Below are 19,274 nucleotides of genomic sequence, written 5' to 3' on the forward strand. Positions count from 1 at the left end.
TCTTATTCCATTCCATTCCACTATTCCTATTCCTATTCCTATCCCTATTCTATTTTATTTTTTCTATTCTATTCTATTCTATTCTATTCTATTCTATTCTATTCTATTCTATTCTATTCTATTCTATTCTATTCTATTCTATTCTATTCTATTCTATTCTCCATTCTTTTCTATTCTATTCTGTATTTCTGTTCTGTTATTCTATTCTATTCTATTCTATTCTATTCTATTCTATTCTATTCTATTCTATTCTATTCTATTCTATTCTTATTCTTATTCTTATTCTTATTCTTATTCTTATTCTTATTCTTGCCCTGTACACCGCCCTGAGTCCTTCGGGAGAAGGGCGGTATAGAAATATTAATAAATTAAATTAAATTAAATTATTTTCTTTCTATCCCTGTCCCTTGCCCATCCCTTCCCTATCCCCCTCCCCTCCCTATCCCTATCCTTATTTCTATCCTATTTCTATTCCTATCCTAATCTATTTCTATTCTTTCTCTCATTGGTTTTCCACCTCTCGCCTGAAGTGAGAACATTTGCCGGTTTACAAATTAACAATTCACAAAGTCATTCTTGAGCTATGTTCCCAACTTCTTCCTATTTAGCATTTTTGCTCCAAATCCCTTGCAATGTAGGTCGAGAACACCGAAGTCTCACCGGGCAAGACAGTCCCAAGTGATGGGTTTATTTTGGGGTCCCGGCATAGCATAGACCCCATCAATCCTTTTCCCCTTTGCAGGCACTGCACTCAGCCACTAGGTGGCGGCTTTGTGAAAAAGATTGACAGGCCCCTGATTTGTCCGGCTCTTTCTTAATTGGGGGCTTACAGACCTGATTTTTTATTCTAGTTCCCCCCCCTTTTTTTTTTTTAACTTCCTACCCCACAATCCCTAGTTGCAAACTGACAGATTTCGGAGAGAATCAGCCAACGAGCCCAGAAACACCCTGCGTGTGTTTGTGTGTGCGTGCGCGCGCGCGCGTGCACGTGTGTGGTGGGGGGGGGGATGACCGGCATAAAAGTGTAATAAATAAGTAATAAAAATAAAAATAAATAACCTGGGCCGTTAAGTCACGCACTGTATCAAAAAAAATAAAATAAAAATAAAAAATCAACAAGGGTGGGCCTCAGATTCGTTAGAACAGAGGTCCCCAACCATGGCAACTTTTAGGACTTGTGGATTTCAACTCCCAGAATTCCTCAGCCAGCCATGTTCCGCTTAATAACGGTGGCAAAAATAATAATAATAATAAAAAACCAGAACCTAAAGTCAGGCAGAAGTCAGTAACTTTTATCAAGCCAGAAGACCTTGCTGTGGACACCCAGTTCCCACTCTGTAAGAAAGTGGGTGTGGGTGTTGGGTCAATTATATGTGTAATGCAGTCCCCCCCCGCCTCTCTGAAAACAGTCCTGCTACAGGGATCTGGCCCAGGAAAACGTTAAATTAGGACACTAACCAGTTCAGGAAATGTTTTTAGTTCTGTGTATTTTAAGCCACCTAGAACTGCATCCACACACTTGAGATGGTGCATCATTTCCTTGCTGGGTGAGAAATGGGAAGGTGGCTGCTGGATTCGTCTTTGACCGTGTTGTGTTAATTCCCCACAGCAATTATATCAGACGTTAACAGACTACGACATTCGGTTCTACATGTATGAAATCTTGAAGGTGAGTTCGCTTTTCTTCAGCGCGTCTGAGGTGGTCCGGAAATAGCATTTGAGAAATAGGGGTCAGCCATTTTGGGGCTTGAGAATGTCTTTCGTCTTTCGCTGAGGAGTTAAAAGAGACCAGGATAGATGAATCAGATCTCTCTGGATTTAGAAGTGTCCCTTTCTCTCTCTTTTCTCTCCTCTCCTCTCCTTCTCCATTTTCCCTCTTTTCTTTCCTCTTTTCTTTCCTCTTTCCTCCTTTCCTCCTTTCTTTCTTTCTTTCTTTCTTTCTTTCTTTCTTTCTTTCTTTCTTTCCTCCTTTCTTTCTTTCTTTCTTTCTTTCTTTCTTTCTTTCCTCCTTTCCTCCTTTCTTTCTTTCTTTCTTTCTTTCTTTCTTTCTTTCTTTCTTTCTTTCTTTCTTTCTTTCTTTCTTTCCTCCCTCCATCTTCCTTTCTTTCCCTTCCCTTCCATTCCATTCCCTTCCCTTCCCTTCCCTTCCCTTTCCTTTCCTTTTTCACTATTGCTTTGCCATGTCTGTTTCTTTCCTTTCCCTTTCCTTCCCTTTCCTTCCCTTCCCTTCCCTTCCCTTCCCTTCCCTTTCCTTTTCCTTTCCTTTCCTTTCCTTTCCTTTCCTTTCCTTTCCTTTCCTTTCCTTTCCTTTCCTTTCCTTCCCTTCCCTTCCCTTCCCTTCCCTTCCCTTCCCTTCCCTTCCCTTTCCTTTCCTTTCCTTTCCTTTCCTTTCCTTTCCTTTCCTTTCCTTTCCCTTCCCTTCCTTTCCTTTCCTTTCCTTTTCCTTTTCCTTTTCCTTCCCTTCCCTTCCCCCTTTTCTCTATTTTCTTCCCTTCCTTTGCTCACTATTTGACAGCGTTGTAACAAATAGATAGAACCTCAGAGTAGTAAGATTGGTTTCTCTTAAAGAGTGGCCACTACTTTATAATCTCACCTTTCTACCTTGAATAAATTCCTTAAGTAAATGTTTCTCAGCCTGGGCAACTTTAAGAGATGTGGACTTCAAACTCCCAGAATTCCCCATGCTGGCTGAGGAATTCTGGGAGTTGAAGACCGCATGATTAAGGTTGAGAAACACCGGCTTAGGGTTTTGCTTCCTTGTCCTGTTCTTCCAGGCCCTGCCCCAGGCCTCACAAGGCCTCCCCCTCTCCCCAAGCCCCTTTGTGCTTTGCTTCCCATCCATTGGGGTCCCCACAGGCTTTGGGCTGTATCCCACCCCCAACTGCCCCCCCCCCCACGTTAGCCATTTCACACTTTCAAAGGTGTCCAGAGCTCCACTTAAGGGAAAGAAGTTAAGCCAGCCTCTTGCTGGGTGCCATGTCGTGATCTCAGAAGCGGCCGCCATTTTCTAAGCAGCTACACTGAATTGTGGCCCTTCAGCAAATGGGCTACGGATCGTTCGTTCCTCTTTGGAACGTGAAATGATTTGTATATATCAGGGTTCTTCAAAGTTGGCCCTTGGATGACTTGTGGACTTCAGCTCCCAGAATTCCTGCTGAGGAATTCTGGGAGTTGGAAGCCCACAAGTCATCCAAGGGCCAACTTTGAAGACCCCAGCTTGTGGACTTCAACTCAGGCACTCTGGCTGAGGAATTCTGGGAGTTGAAGTCCACAAGTCATCAAAGGGCCAGCTTTGAAGACCCCAGCTTGTGGACTTCAACTCAGGCACTCTGGCTGAGGAATTCTGGGAGTTGGAAGTCCACAAGTCATCAAAGGGCCAACTTTGAAGACCCCAGCTTGTGGACTTCAACTCAGGCACTCTGGCTGAGGAATTCTGGGAGTTGAAGTCCACAAGTCATCAAAGGGCCAACTTTGAAGACCCCAGCTTGTGGACTTCAACTCAGGCACTCTGGCTGAGGAATTCTGGGAGTTGAAGTCCACAAGTCATCAAAGGGCCAGCTTTGAAGACCCCTGGTATATATATGAACCCCCCCCCTTTCTGATCTTGGGGTGTCTTTCGCTTCTCCAGGCCCTGGATTATTGCCACAGTATGGGGATCATGCACAGAGACGTCAAACCTCACAACGTCATGATTGACCACGAGCATCGAAAGGTGAGGAATGGTGGACGGTGAGGGTTCCCACTCTTTCTCCTCTCTGTTCTTCAGTGGGCTGCCAAGGCTTGCCCCCTTACCCTGTGGCCTAAGTCTTGCTGAAAAAACCGATGAAGAAAAAAGAGAAATTTGGTATACAGGTAGTCAGCGTCTCACTTAGCGACCGCTCACTTAGTAACCGTTCAAAGTTACAGCGGCACTGAAAAACAGCGACTGATGACCGTTTTCCACACGACGGTTGCAGCATCTCCTTGGATCATGTGGTCAGTAGTCAGCCGCTTGGCAACTGACTCATATTTATGACGGTCGCAGCGTCCCGGGGTGTGTGTGTGTCACGTGATCCCCTTTTGCGACCTGAGAAGCAAAAAGTCAGCGGGGAAAGTCAGATTCACTTAACAACCGTGGTACTAACTTAATAAACGCAACGATTCGCTTAACAACCGGGGCAAGAAAAGCCGTAAAATAGGGCAGACTCACTTGGATTTCGGCCTCAATTGTGGCCGTCACTTGAGGACTACTTGTATTCAGTCAGCAGAAAAATGGTTTCGGCCTCTGGACTTCGGCCTATTGTGAGAACCCTCTAGCTTGGACAGGTAATGTAAAACAAAATAATTTATCCTCTCTTTAATTTCTTTAGTACGGGCGGTCCTCAAGTTATGTGACTACTCAACTGACAGCAGCCCTGGAAAAAGCGACTTAGGACCGGTTTTTTCACCCTTAACGACCGCTGGGGCATCCCCATGCTCACGTGATCAAAATTCGGATTCTTGGCAAGCGGTTCCTATTTATGACGGCTGCCACGTCGCAGGGGTCACGTGATCCCCGTTTGCGACCTTCCGGACGAGCAGAGTCAGTGGGGGAAGCCTGGTTTGCTTAACGGCCATGTGACTCGCTTAACAACTGGGGTGGTCCACTTAGCAGCTGTGGCAGGAAAGGTGGTCGAAAGAGGGGTAAAATTCATTTAGCAACCGGTTCTCGCTTAGCAACGGAAATCTGGGACCTCGGTTGCGATCGTAAGTCGAGGACCGCCTGTAATTCAGTGGAACTTTTAAACCAGGGGGTCTTCAAACGTGACCCTTTTATGACTTGTGGACTTCAACTCCCAGGTACGCCTGGCTGAGGAATTCTGGGAGTTGAAGTCCACAAGTCATAAAAGGGCCATGTTTGAAGACCCCTGGTTTAAACCATGACTGTTTAATTTCTGAGCTGTCTCTAATAATTGTGGATTTCTACAGCTTCCCCCTCCCCTTTGTTTCTGATTTTGTTACCCATTCCGTCAGGGGAATCTGCAGAGTGTTGCCAACCAAGGTAAAATAATTCACCTCCCACCTTAAATCTCTCTTCTTTTTTTAGCTAAGGCTAATAGATTGGGGTTTGGCTGAATTCTACCATCCGGGTCAGGAATATAACGTCCGAGTGGCTTCCAGATATTTCAAAGGCCCGGAACTCCTCGTAGACTATCAGGTAATTAATTGCGCTCTTGATGTGGAAATGACCACAAACCCGGGAAAAAAGGATGGCCGGAACCAGCCATTGGACTGCCCCAGTAGAGCTTAGGAGCCAAAAAAAGAAAGCAAAATGAAATGAAAAAAATAAAAATGATATTTAGAAGCCAGTTTGGTCTAGTCCAGGGGTAGGCAACCTCGGCTCTTTTTTGACTCCTGGACTTCAACTCCCAGAATTCCTGAGCCAGCCATGCTGAAGGGAAAGGGAGAGGTTTCCATGCTGAGCCGTGCTGGCTCAGGAATTCTGGGAGTTTGAAGTCCACAAGCCATGAAGGGGCCATAGTTCCCCCATGCTGGCTCAGGAATTCTGGGAGTTGAAGTCCGCAAGTCATGAAGGGGCCATAGTTTCCCCATGCTGGCTCAGGAATTCTGGGAGTTGAAGTCCGCAAGTCATGAAGGGGCCATAGTTTCCCCATGCTGGCTCGGGAATTCTGGAAGTTGAAGTCCGCAAGTCATGAAGGGGCCATAGTTTCCCCATGCTGGCTCAGGAATTCTGGGAGTTGAAGTCCGCAAGTCATGAAGGGGCCATAGTTTCCCCATGCTGGCTCGGGAATTCTGGGAGTTGAAGTCCGCAAGTCATGAAGGGGCCATAGTTTCCCCATCCTGGCTCGGGAATTCTGGGAGTTGAAGTCCGCAAGTCATGAAGGGGCCATAGTTTCCCCATGCTGGCTCAGGAATTCTGGGAGGTTGCCTACCCCTGTTCTAGGCAGATGGCCCCTAACTGAGCCTGGAATTACGATTGTATGTTATGTGGGTCATTAAAGCAGGGTGCCATATCTACACAGGCAGCCCTTGTAGTGACAGTGGCGCTGGGAAAAGCGACTTATGACCGTTTTTCACACTTAACAACCTTTGCAGCCTCCCCATGGATCATGTGATCAAAATGCACACGCTGGGCAGCTGGTTCATAGTTACGTCCCGAGCTCATATTTTTGACGTTTGCCACGTCCAGGGGTCACGCGATCCCCTTTTGCGACCTTTCGACAAGCCAAGTCGATGGAGAAGCCAGTTTCACTTCACAACCGGGTTGCTAAGCTTACCAGCCGCCGTGATTCACTTAACAACTGTGTCAGGAAAGGCCCTAAAACGGTGTGTGTGTGTGTGTGTGTGTGTGTGTGTGTGTGTAAGTAAAACTCACCAAGCAAACTCTTCACTTAACCACAGAAATTTTGGGCTCCGTTGTGGCCGTCAGTCAGGGACTTAGGACCGTTGCAGCCTCCCCAGCGATCAAAATTTGGAAATGTCCCCCTTAGCCACTGAAATTTGGGGCTCAATCACGGCCGTAAGTTGAGGACTTACCTGTGGATCGGTAGGACGGAAATTATGGAGGTTTTCTTCCTGCTTGCTGCACGCAGACTGTACAAATTCCCCGTGAGAGAAGGTAGTCTATCCTTGTTGGGTCTTTCCCTTGTGGACCTGCAAGCGAGCCAGGCTGATGGGTTTCTTCTTTTTCTTTCCCCCTCCTCTTTTTTTATTTTTTTTTAACTTACAGATGTATGACTACAGCCTGGACATGTGGAGTTTGGGATGTATGCTCGCCAGCATGATCTTCCGAAAGGAGCCTTTTTTCCACGGTCACGACAATTATGATCAGGTGAGTAAAACCTCTGGGCCTGCACCATGGGCATGAGGTCAGCCTCGGCCAGGGGTAGGCAGACAGGTAGATTTGCAATAGCGGCGAATGTCCGTAGCTCGGGTGCAGGGTGAGGATGAAGGTTCGTCCTCGGAGTTTGTGGGTTGGTTTCCTGGTTTTGTCACCAGGCTGGGTAACATCTTCAGCGGAGTCTGGGGGGGCTGTTAGCATCCGTGTTCTTCTGTTTATTAGGACTGGGTGTGTCAAGTGAGGGTCTTGTGGTGGGCCAGGGCTGAGTCATCTGTGAGAGACTGGTGGTGGGTCTTCTGATGGGGACCTACACCGACCCCCAAGCAGCACCAGTTTGATTGGAGCGACCCAAAATCCCATTGGCCACGTCGCCACCCTCGACAGCTGTGAGTTCATTGAAGCCTGGCACAGCACAAGCCCTTCCATTAACAAGACACATTGTCAGAGCACGCACCATCTTGTTGTGCTGAGGTAACCGAGGAGTAAATACAGTAAAGAGTGGTTTGTATTAAATGGTGGTTTATATGACCCTATCTACAATATACTCTAGGAGCAAAATACATACCCGTGGTAATACAGCAAACTCCAACACACAGCAGTTAACAGCAGGAAACGGACGAGAGAGAACACAGCAGCAGCAAAAGCCTTCCCTTTTATACTCAGGCTCTTAAAGGGACGCAGACCCTGCTGTCTCATTCTTATGGCATCGTCCACCTTATATTGCCTCATTACATAAGCTGTTTAGCTATTGAATGATTATCCTGGCGCACATCGACCTAAAGCCAGCCTACGAACCCCTCAGAATCCAAATCAACACACAGCCAACCAGTGACAGCAGCGACCCATAACCGTCCCGCGCAATCCCCCCTCCGCCAGCAGTTCACTTCCCAAGGACCCTGATCTAATGTAACTTTCCCATGGCAAGACCCATCACCAGCCTCCCACTGGTGACTCACACCTGAGCCATCACAAGACCCTCACTCGAGGCACCCACCCCTGAAGCCCTCTCAACAGAAGAGCAGTCACAAACACACACACACACACACACACACCTTAAAACTACTCTGAAGATGTTACCTAGCCTGGTAACTAAACGTCTGGAAACCAACCCACAAGCTGAGAGAACGAACCTTCAAACTCAAAGACAGGTAGATCTGCAGATAGACACCTGGGTCATCCTCCCATTGGGGCTGCATCGTACCCTTATCTGCGCAGCATTTGAACGGGTATCTACAAAGTCACTTGTGGCCAAAAATGCTCATTTGAGTCCCGTTGTTTTGTCGTCCCTTCAAATTCCCAACTCAGCTCCTGGCCGTTGGAAGCGATGAGAATTGGCACCTTGGCCTGGCTCACATAGGGGAAGTGTGTTGCAGGGTCCGATCTTGGTGGGTCAACAGGACTAGGGTTTTTTGTCTTCCAAGCTTTCAGACGCATGTTGCAGCTTGTCCTCAGGGAACCTCTGTCTAGTAGAGTGCGTGTGCAATTCTGTGTGTGGCATTTATAGTGTCTGCGGTAAGCGGCTTTTTCGATGTTGATTGGGCTGCGTTGATGGCTGGCGTTGGCTGTCGCTTGGTTGTGACTTCTCACCCCTTGCTACCTCGCAGGGCTGTGGTTGTGGAGAGCGCGGGTCTTTAGGAAGACCATCCAGCTTCAACTCTTTCCTCAAGTTGAGTGGAGGTTTTGAAAAGTGGAGGTTTTTGAAAAGAGACGGGTCATTGGTCCGGAATGGTATAGAGCAGGGGGTCTTCAAACTTGGCTACTGTAAGACTTGTGGACTTCGACTCCCAGAATTCCTCAGCCAGGCACGCCTGGCTGAGGAATTCCGGGAGTCGAAGTCCACAAGTCATAAAAGGGCCACGTTTGAAGACCCCTTGGTTTAAAAGTACCACTGAATTACAGGCAGTCCTCAACTTACGATTCGCAACTGAGGTCCCAGATTTCCGTTGCTAAGTGAGAACAAGTTGCTATAGAGCAGGGGTCTTCAAACTTGGCAACTTTTCAGACTTGTGGACTTCGACTCCCAGAATTCTGGGAGTCAAAGTCCACAAGTCTTAAAAGTTGCCAAGTTTGAAGACCCCTGATACACAGTCTCCCACTCAAGCAAAGGGTTGGACTAATGCATCAGAATCAGAACAGAGTTGGAAGGGACCTTGGAGATCATCTAGTCCAACTCCATGCACAAGCAGGAGACCTTATACCATTCCAGACAGGTGGCTGTCTCTGAGTATGGGTTTCAGCACGAATCCGAAAGCTTGGAAGACAAAAGACCGGAACACACCGGTGACCCAGATTAGATCCTGCAGCATTATCCTGGGACACGTAGATTCGTCTTCATTCGTGAGGTACGTTGCAGTTTCTTTACCTGTGGCTTATTGAGTAAATCTCAGTTGGCTGCACAAGAAAGCTTCTCATTAGGAATTTTAAGATGTGGGGACTTTACCTCCCAAAATTTCGAAGCCAGCGTAGCATCTTTACACTTGGGCAAATCTGGCCCGGGGAGGAACAGACGAGGTTTCAACGCAAGATTTCTGATTATAAGTAGACCTCGATGCGTGACTACAATTGAGCCAAAAATTTCCATCGCTAAGCGAGGCAGTTGTTAAGTTAGTAACATGGTTGTTAAGTGAATCATTGCAGTTAAGATAACATGGTTGTTAAGTGAATCACTGCAGTTAAGATAGTAACATGGTTGTTAAATGAATCATTGCAGTTAAGGTAATAACACGGTTGTTAAGTGAATCATTGCAGTTAAGGTAACGGTTGTTGAATCACTGCATTTGTTAAGGTAACACGGTTAAGTGAATCACTGCAGTTAAGTTAGTAACATGGTTGTTAAGTGAATCATTGCAGTTAAGATAACATGGTTGTTAAGTGAATCACTGCAGTTAAGATAGTAACATGGTTAAATGAATCATTGCAGTTAAGGTAATAACACGGTTGTTAAGTGAATCATTGCAGTTAAGGTAACGGTTGTTGAATCACTGCAGTTAAGGTAACACGGTTAAGTGAATCACTGCAGTTGTTAGTAACACAGTTGTTAAGTGAATCACTGCAGTTAAGTTAGTAACACGGTTGTTAAGTGAATCATTGCAGTTAAGGTATTAACACGGCTGTTAAGTGAATCACTGCAGTTGTTAAGTTAACATGGTTAAGTGTATCACTGCAGTTAAGGTAACGGTTGTTAAGTGAATCACTGCAGTTACGGTAACATGGTTAAGTGAATCACTGCAGTTAAGTTAGTAACACGGTTGTTAAGTGAATCACTGCAGTTAGTAACACGGTTGTTAAGTGAATCACTGCAGTTAGCAACACGGTTAAGTGAATCACTGCAGTTGTTAAGTTAGTAACGGTTGTTAATTAAATCACTGTAGCTGTTAACACGGTTGTTCAGTGAATCACTGCAGTTGTTAAGGTAGTAACACTGTTTTTAAGTGAATCTGGCTTCCCTGTTGGCTTGTCAGAAGATCGCAAAAGGGGATCACATGACCACCACCCCCAAGACACTGCGACCGTCGTAAATATGAGTCAGTTGCCAAGTGTCTGAATTTTGAACACGTGACTGTGGGGATGCCGCAGTGGTCATAAGTGGGGAAACGGTCATAAGTCATTTTTTCCAATGCCGCTGGAGCCTCAAACGGTTAGGAAACAAATGGTTGTTAAGTCGAGGACTTTTTAAAAAAATCATTACACCCCACCCTCTTGTCTCCCGTTGTCTGTTTGCAGTTGGTGAGAATAGCCAAAGTGTTGGGAACAGAAGACCTTTACGACTATATTGACAAATACAATATTGAGCTCGATCCCCGTTTCAACGACATCCTGGGCAGGTAGGATGGAAGGGATCAAGAGCCCAACCTGGAGGGCAGCCCACGTTCCGCAAATGGTGTCCATCTCTCTCTCTCTGTCTCTCTCTGTCTGTGTGTGTGTGTGTGTGTGTGTGTGTTTGAGGAAGGGAGAGGAATGGAAAATCCAAGGAAGTCCAGTTGCTGTAGGTCCACAGGGGTAGGCAACCTTGGCTCTTTTATGACTCGTGGACTTCAACTCCCAGAATTCCTGAGCCAGCATGGGGAACTATGGCCCCCTCATGACTCGTGGACTTCAACTCCCAGAATTCCTGAGCCAGCGTGGGGGAACTATGGCCCCTTCATGACTTGGGGGCTTCAACTCCCAGAATTCCTGAGCCAGCATGGGGGAACTATGGCCCCCTCATGACTCATGGACTTCAACTCCCAGAATTCCTGAGCCAGCATGGGGAACTATGGCCCCCTCATGACTCGTGGACTTCAACTCCCAGAATTCCTGAGCCAGCATGGGGGAACTATGGCCCCCTCATGACTCATGGACTTCAACTTCCAGAATTCCTGAGCCAGCATGGGGTAACTATGGCCCCCGCATGACTCGTGGACTTCAACTCCCAGGATTCCTGAGCCAGCATGGCTCAGCTTGGAAACCTCTCACTTTCCCCTCAGCATGGCTGGCTCAGGAATTCTGGGAGTTGAAGTCCACGAGTCACAAAAGAGCCAAGGTTGCCTACCCGTGCTGTAGGAGATGAGCCGGCTGAACCCAGGGGAGGGGGTGTCAAACGCGTCATCAGCCATGAGTCCCTGTGCCCCCACAAGAGATCTCAAAGGCCTCCTTAATTCCCGCTCATTTCCCTTGTCTGTTAGTAGCTCAGATTCTTGTAGGAAACATAAGCTTGCAATAAATCATTAGGCTTGTTTGAACTGCCCGAATATCCTGATTTTGCTGGCACGTGAGAGTTGCCTTTTGGGAAATTATCTTTGGGAAACTGAAGAGCAGGTTTTGCGCTAGGGGGATGCATAGGTCATCAGGTGGCCAATTTGATTATTTTGTGTGTGTGTGTGTGTGTGTGTGTCGATTTCTATGGGGGAGGGTATTTTGGCAAGCTTCCCCAGAATGACCTTGAGTGATACCAATAAAGGAGAATATTTGCACCTGAGGATTGAAGTGAGGAGGGGTCCTCAGCTTCCTTGTATTCTTGCAGACGTTTCATGACCCAACTAGAGAACATCATCAGTGTTCGAAGGGAGTCGGGTTTGTAGAGAAGAAAGGAGGGGGAGGAGGAGGAGGAGGATTCTGTGCTCTCTGAGCCTGGTGATTTTCTTGCAGACGTTTCATTACCAAACTCGATAACAGTCATCAGTGCCAGAAGGAAATGGGGTTTACTCTCAACTTCCTTCTAGCACTGATGATGTTACCTAGTTGGGTCACGAAACGTCTGCAAGAAAACAAGCAATCTCAAAGAGCACCAAGGACCCCAGAGTCATTCCTCCTCCTCCTCCTCCTCTCCACACACCCCGTTCCCTTGCAGCACTGATGATTTTACCTAGTTGGGTCACGAAACGTCTGCAAGAAAACAAGCCAGCTGAGAGAGCCCCAAGGGACCCCCTAGCCTTGAATTGGGGGAGCCCTATACGTTTTCTTAAATAAGACAGTTTACCAGGGGTAGGCAACCTTGGCTCTTTTACGACTCGTGGACTTCAACTCCCAGAATTCCTGAGTCATACAAGAGCCAAGGTTGCCTTACCCCCTGGTTTAGACGAACAAAACTCTGACGCAGCTCCCAGAGACGGGTCAAACGCCGCCGCGTGCCCCCCCTATCCCCCACCCCCCCTCTGATTGCGCTTCTTCCCTGTCTCGCAGGCACTCACGGAAGCGATGGGAACGTTTCGTCCACAGTGAGAATCAGCACTTGGTCAGCCCCGAAGCCTTAGATTTCCTGGACAAATTGCTGCGGTACGATCACCAGTCCCGACTGACGGCAAGAGAAGCCATGGAGCATCCTTACTTCTGTGAGTTTGGCCCTCGAGAAGCCCGGTCAAGCGTCCCTTTGCAGGGAATAATGCCTTGATCTGCTTTCAGAGTAACCCTTGAGAACAGGATCCTAGATCAGGGGTTAGGGTCAGGGTTAGATGCTGCACTAGCCGACTTAATTAGTTCTTCAGAGGGACGGGGTTGCGTCTTTTTCTTAACGACACGTTGAGGTTGGCCAAATGCTGCCAAATACGGAATCGGACCTGGAGTTGATAGCTGAGATGAGGAAAAAAAGAAAGAAAAGAAAGTTTTGTGTAAGAACAGCGTTTCTCCAGCTGTGCCCCTTTAAGATGGGTGGACCTCAACTCCCAGAATTCCCCAGCCAGCTAATGCTGGCTGGGGAATTCTGGGAATTGAAGTCTGGCCACCTTAATATTTCCGAGCTAGCTGGGGAATTCTGGGAGATGAAGTCCAGCCATCTTAAGAGTTGTGAGCTGGCCAAGGAATTCTGGGAGTTAAAATCCAGCCGCCTTAATATTGCCGAGCTGGCTGAGGAATTCTGGGAATTGAAGTCCACATCTCTTAAATTGCCAAAGTTAGTAAACGTAAGAATTTAGGGCCTTCTAAATGTGCTAGACTGCAGGATCAGATTTAATGTCAGTGGGCTGGATCAGGATGTTGGCATTTGTAGTCCCACGTATGTGGAGGATTCTGGAAAGCTTCACTAAACACAGGTAGTGTGTTTTGCGACTTTCTGACAGGCGGGGTCGATGGGGAAGCCAGATTTAGTAACCTGGGATACTAAACTTGCCAGCTGCCGTGATTCACTTTAACAACTGGGGCAAAACTCACTGAGCGAATGTTTCACTTAACAACAGAAATTTGGGGCTCCGTTGTGGCCGTACGCCGAGGATTTACCTGTAGATCTTTAACTGGTGTGCCTGCTGTTGCTGACTAAGCAGGTGGAATGTCTTTCCCGTCACGTTTACCCAGGCCACACACGCGCACACCCAATTTTAGGGCTTTTGCAACCAAGGGAAGGCGAGATGCGGAACTCCAAAAGCTGCCTTTCCTTTGAAGACATTTCGCTTCTCCTCCCAGAAGCTTCTTCAGGTTCTGACTGGATGGTGGAGGATGGAAGGATTTGTACTCCTTGCAGACAGCTGGTCATTTGCATCCTTTTTAGAGGGTCGTTGAGGCCACTTGGTGGTTAATCTGTGTTTATCTGTGTCCTCAGGGTCGCTCGAGTAGTGCAAATGGGTGTGGAGCCCTCTTGGCTGCAGGCGTGCCTGGCTGAGGAATTCTGGGAGTTGAAGTCCACAAGTCATAAAAGGGCCAAGTTTGAAGACCCCCTGCTCCACACCCATTTGTACTATTCAGGTGACCCTGAGCACGAAGGGAAAACCTTCAAGTGGCCTCAATGACTCTCTAAAAGAAGGCAAATGACCCGCCGTCTGCAAGGAGTATAAATCCTTCCCTTCCACCCCCATCCAGTCAGAGAGAAGCAAAAGGTCTTCAAAGAAAAAAAAAACACGAGAAAGTTGCCTCCTGAAAAAGCATCTTTTGGACAACCATGACCTGGATGACTAAGAATCTCCACAAACAGTGAGACGTGGAAGCTACTCGCTCCAATGGGGATGTGTTGTTTGTGTGTACAGATTGTCACAGCGTGCACAGTCTCATTGTGCGAGACAACCCAGGAGCGAACACAGTAAACAGCGGTCTATATTAAATGGTGGTTTATCTTACACTATCTACAATATCATGCACCAGGAACAATGTACATACACACACGTGCTAATACCGCAGGATCCAATACACCACAGTTACAGCAGGAAACGGGAGAGAGAAAAACACATCTGCAGAGCCTTCCCTTTATACAAGGCTCTTAAAGAGACACAGACCTTGCTGAGTCATTCCCATAACTACATCATACATCTCACATTAGATAAGCCGGTTAGCTGTTAAATTATTTTCTCGACGCAGATCATTCTTGATTTAACGGCCGGTTACCTAGCAAGTGCTCGAAGTTGCAACAGACCTATCTTGGGCTTCCAAAGTTCTGACGGTCAGGCTCCCTCCCCTTCTGGTCACGTGACCAAATTTGGGGCATTTATCAACTCTTGACACCTTGACCTCCGTTTGCAGCATCCTCCCAGCCAGGGAACCATGGATTTGCTTAATGACCACGGCGTTTGCTTATCGACCGCCAGAACAGCAGCAACAAAAAAGATCATGGCTGACAAGTGTAACGAGCAGACTCCGTGATGGTCATCGTATTTTTTTCCCCCCTTCCCTCGGCTCCGAGTAGTTCATGCGAGGGATCGTCCTCTCCTTTCTTGTCTTTCCAGACCCAATTGTGAAGGACCAGGCTCGGATGAACTCAGCCAACCTGCCAGGTAGCAGCACACCTGTGAGCAGTGCTGGGATGCTGTCAGGTGGGTTGGTCCGGGGTGCTGGAATGGGAAATGGGCTGCTTCTCCCGTAAGGCATCCTGTTCCACTGCTTGGATGCCCTGACGGGGCAAGCCACTGCCCCATATAAACAAACCCCACTCCCTTGTAGCACTGATGTTCCTTATTTGGGTCATGAAATGTCTGCAAGGAAACAACCAAGCTCAGAGAGCAGCAAGGACCGCACATTCCTCCTCCTTCTCCTCCTCTTCCTCCTCCTCCTCCTCCTCCTCCTCCTCCGCGCAAACCCCACTCCTTTCTAGCACTGATGATGTTCCCTAGTTGGGTCATGAAACGTCTGCAAGAAAATCTCCAAGCTCAGAGAGCACCCAGGACCCTACGGTTGTCTCCTCCTCCTCCTCCACTCTGCAAACCCCACTCCCTTCTGGCACTGATGATGTTCCCTAGTTGGGTCATGAAACGTCTGCAAGAAAACAACCCAGCTCAGAGAGCACCAAGGACTCCACAGTCGTCCTCCTCCTCCTCCCTCGCAAACCCCACTCCCTTCTAGTACTGATGAAGTTGCCTAGTTGGGTCATGAAACGTCTGCAAGAAGACAAGCTCAGAGAGTCCAAGGACCCCATAGTCTTCCCCCGCCTCCTCCTCTTCCTCCCCCCTTGCAAACCCCACTCCCTTCCAGCACTGATGATGTTCCCTAGTTGGGTCTTGAAATGTTTGCAAGCATCAAATACACCAGAAGCCGTTCTTTTTTCTTTTATTGGGGGGGAGGGGGCAAATTACTCTCTCAGGGTCCCTAATTTTCTCCTTTTCTTCCCCCCCCTCCCTCCCCCAGGCATTTCTTCAGTGGCGACGTCTCCCCCCCTCGGACCTCTAGCCGGTTCCCCAGTGATTGCCGCGGCCAACCCATTGGGAATGCCGGTACCTGCTGCCGCAGGGGCTCAGCAATAAAAGGACCCCCGTCTCCCAGATGTCGGACTGGAGCCACCTTAGGGCTGAGGGTCCTCCTCCACTCACCCGCCCCCCCGCCACCACCACCGCAGCCACTTTTGGGGGGGGCGGTAAGAGAGAGACAGGAAGAGCCGCATCTGAAGCGTTGCTTGTGGATTGATTGATAGTCCTTCAGTCACGTCATCCATATGTATATCTCTCTTTCTCTCTTTCCCTGGATATATATAGATATGGATGGATCTTCTCACGCCGAATTTCCCTCCCAGCCCACCCGCCTGCCTTTTTTTCTTTTTTTACTTGAACTTTTTGTAACTCGGAGGAACCCCTTGGCCAAAATCCGCCTGCCGAGCGTTCCACGGACCGTTTCTCGTCCGTCCTGACCACCGCCAAGCGAGGACGCCGGTTCTTCCTGACCTTGGTTTCTCTCGCCCTTCCGACTCACTGGTGCCCCCAAGACTCTCCCCCCCCCCACCTCCCCAATGCAGGGGAAACGTCGTGTCACCATCACAACCCTCCCATCCCTGTTGAATTCCGGCCTTGGGAAGCTGGCAAGAGGAGGTGGGGGGGACACACCGGGCTTCTGGAAGGCCACCTCGCCGTCTTCTGCAGCGGCGCGGAACGAACTCGGTTGCGGAAAAGAGGTCACAATGGTCAAGATTCCTATTGGATTGTCGCCTTCTCGTCTTTAAAAGCCTCCAGGCCTTGACCATCCCGATCTTGTATCTTCCTCAAAAGAGATCCAGCCGCACCGCACAAAGCTCTCCCCGTAACGTCTTCTGGGATTCTGGAAAATAATTTTTCACCTGTTGTTCCTTTCTTTTTTCTTTTTCTCTTTTTTTTACAAAAAAAACATCTCAAACTTCGAACAGGTTAGATCTTGGGAAACAAAAGGAGCTGATGTGGGGGCGCCCGCCTGTCCTGCCCACCTGCCCAGCCCCCCCTTTTTTTTCCTCCCTCCATGTGCCATGTGAGAGAGGCCGGTGCGTGCGTGCCTGCGTGTTACTTAAAAGGGAGCCAGCGGAGAGCGCGAGCAAGCTGTGAACTTTCCCCCCCCAAAAAAGGGTGTGAAAAACGACAACACAAAAACAGGCCAACAGCGTGCTGCTGGAGGACCGTGTGTCCTCCCTTTTTGGGCCGTGTGTCTTGTCGACGCACGCCCCGCAGAAGACTCCGTATGTAAAATGGGTCTCACTCTGCCTAGCTTGAAATACCCGACGTCGGAATTCCTGGCTGTAAATAAACTCTTTTTTTTTTATTTATCAAAGGTTAGATTTAAAGCTGGCCTGTGCGCAGAGACGCTCTCTCTGAGCCAGCATCCAATGTTCTGCATTACGCGCGCAGCCTCTTAGCCCCGGAATTGGGGCTTCGGACCCGGGGGTGGGGTGTGGGGTTTTGCGACCCCGATACTTCTCCCCGTTCCTCTTTTGGCACCTCGCCAGGATTCGGCGGCCGTCGTGAGCCCAGCTCAGAAGCCTTACGAGGAGCATGTTCCCAAGCCAAAATGTTGCTGGATTTAGGGGTTTTTTTTTGGGGGGGGGGGGCTTTCCTGCATTTTCTTTCTGCACTGGGATGTCAAAGGGGGTGTGTGTGGCTGCAGCGAAAGGCAGGATGGAAGACCTTCCCCCCCCCCTCCAGATTTCCGGGGTCCATAGCTGGAACAGCCCTTCCCATCCTGTAGGACAGCGTTTCCCAACCTTAGCCATCTTAAGATATGTGGACTTCAATTCCCAGAATACCCCAGCCAGCATGGCTGGCTGGAGTATTCTGGGAGTTGAAGTCCACACATCTTAAAATCGCTAAGGTTGGGAAATGCTGCTGTAGGATACCTCCATTGGGACACTGCTACGAGAGGCCTGTTAATTGCCTTGGGGAGGCCTCAAAAGCCCTGGATTTTCATTTTTTATATATATGTATGCATACACATACATACACACACACAGAGAGAGAGAGAGAGAGACACTGGAATTCCTGTGGGGCCATTTCTGCGTTCATTGGGGGGCAGAATGAGACCCCAGGTGCCGGAGCAGGAAGCAATAGCACAGGACCCTCGGTTTCCTCTCCTTCCCTCTCCTCGGCCAATGAAAAAGGGCTTCCGAATGCCCGCCAGCTGGATTTTTCCCGCAGTGGGTACTTTGGCGCCTGCGAGAAATTGGGAAAGGCAGCACAGGCATGTCTAGATTTGCACTAGGGACAGCTCCTCCGGGGACTCGGCCCTTTTGCTTTCTTGTTTGGATCCTTGAATTTGGCTAGTAGGGCGAATGAAGGGACGAACGAGGGCTACCCAGGAGTCGGTGCCGGGTGCGAGGTGACGAGGGTTAGGGGGATCACCAGGGGGGGAGCAAGTATCCCATCAAAAAAAGCTAACCCAAGACCGGAAATATTTGGTTGAGGGATTGATGTAAACCAGTGTTTCTCGATTCCTTCCTTTTTAAAGATGGGTTGGACTTCCAACTCCCAGAATGCCTCAGCTAGCCATGCTGGCTGGGGCATTCTGGGAGTTGAAGTCCACTCACCTTAAAAGGGGGAAGGCATGGAGAAACACATCCGGTGCTTATCCTGGCCTTGCTGCCCAAAACTTGCAGATTGTATCAAAACGTCTGTGTTGTAAATTACCTCATCTGTATACGTTGTATCAGAACACTTTTTAAAGAAATTTCTCAGCACTTCCTGGGGATATTTTTTTTTTCCTTGGGAGACGGGTGGGTGGGCTGGCATTGTGTGAGACGGCAGGAAAAGGAGAGAGAAAAAAGGAAAAGTAACGGCAGTATAAATAGTCCTAATGGCAAATTTGATTTTTTTTTAAAAAAAAGATCTTGTTTGAAGCGATCTTTTTTATTATTATTATTTTGTTGAAATTTAGATTGGGCTTTTTTTTTTTACCCCTTCTCTTTCTCTTTGGATTTACCTGAATGGAATTGTAGTGTCATTGTTGAAACTAACCCTTTAATTGTGCTGAGAAGTTGTGCCATGGAGGTCTTTAATTTTTTTAAAAATAAAATAATTGAAACAAAAGCCTGGTGGGGTCCTACTCTTAAATAAAAGGAGCAATGGGGGATAGATTTTAACTTCTGGACCAGGGGTCTTCAAACTCGGCCCTTTTATGAGTCACGGACTTCAACTCCCAGAATTCTTCAGCCAGGCATGCTTCAATTCTGGAAGTTGAGGTCCATGAGTCATAAAAGGGCTGAGTTTGAAGACCCCTGTTCTAGGCCTTTAAAGCTGGTTTTTGATGTCTTTCCTTGCTGGTTGCTGAGTCTGGTACTTAACTACTACACATTTGGGAAAAGATAATATTTATTTATTTATTTATTTATTTATTT

At 48.1% G+C, this 19,274-nt stretch overlaps 2 protein-coding genes across 4 annotated transcripts in view; one reads left to right on the forward strand and one right to left on the reverse strand.

The window, feature by feature from the left end:
* CSNK2A1 (casein kinase 2 alpha 1) overlaps positions 1-17,003 on the forward strand; it is a 49,122-nt gene extending 32,119 nt beyond the window's left edge. For 2 of the 3 annotated variants that reach the window (XM_083360941.1, XM_083360940.1), the window contains exons 6-13: positions 1,610-1,669; positions 3,629-3,712; positions 5,066-5,176; positions 6,710-6,811; positions 10,544-10,644; positions 12,482-12,630; positions 14,944-15,030; positions 15,839-17,003. In XM_083360941.1, the coding sequence (XP_083217067.1) occupies positions 1,610-1,669; positions 3,629-3,712; positions 5,066-5,176; positions 6,710-6,811; positions 10,544-10,644; positions 12,482-12,630; positions 14,944-15,030; positions 15,839-15,954 (810 nt within the window). In that variant the 3' untranslated portion in view covers positions 15,955-17,003. The remainder of the gene's footprint in view (positions 1-1,609; positions 1,670-3,628; positions 3,713-5,065; positions 5,177-6,709; positions 6,812-10,543; positions 10,645-12,481; positions 12,631-14,943; positions 15,031-15,838) is intronic. The other variant, XM_083360942.1, reaches the window with a different exon arrangement.
* The window catches only part of LOC310639331 (tyrosine-protein phosphatase non-receptor type substrate 1-like), a 184,737-nt gene that overhangs the window by 86,376 nt on the left and 79,087 nt on the right, over positions 1-19,274 (reverse strand). The gene's annotated exons all lie outside the window — the stretch shown is intronic.

The sequence above is a fragment of the Vipera ursinii genome (genome assembly GCF_947247035.1).
Source record: "Vipera ursinii genome assembly, chromosome: 3".
Lineage (NCBI taxonomy): Eukaryota > Metazoa > Chordata > Lepidosauria > Squamata > Viperidae > Vipera > Vipera ursinii.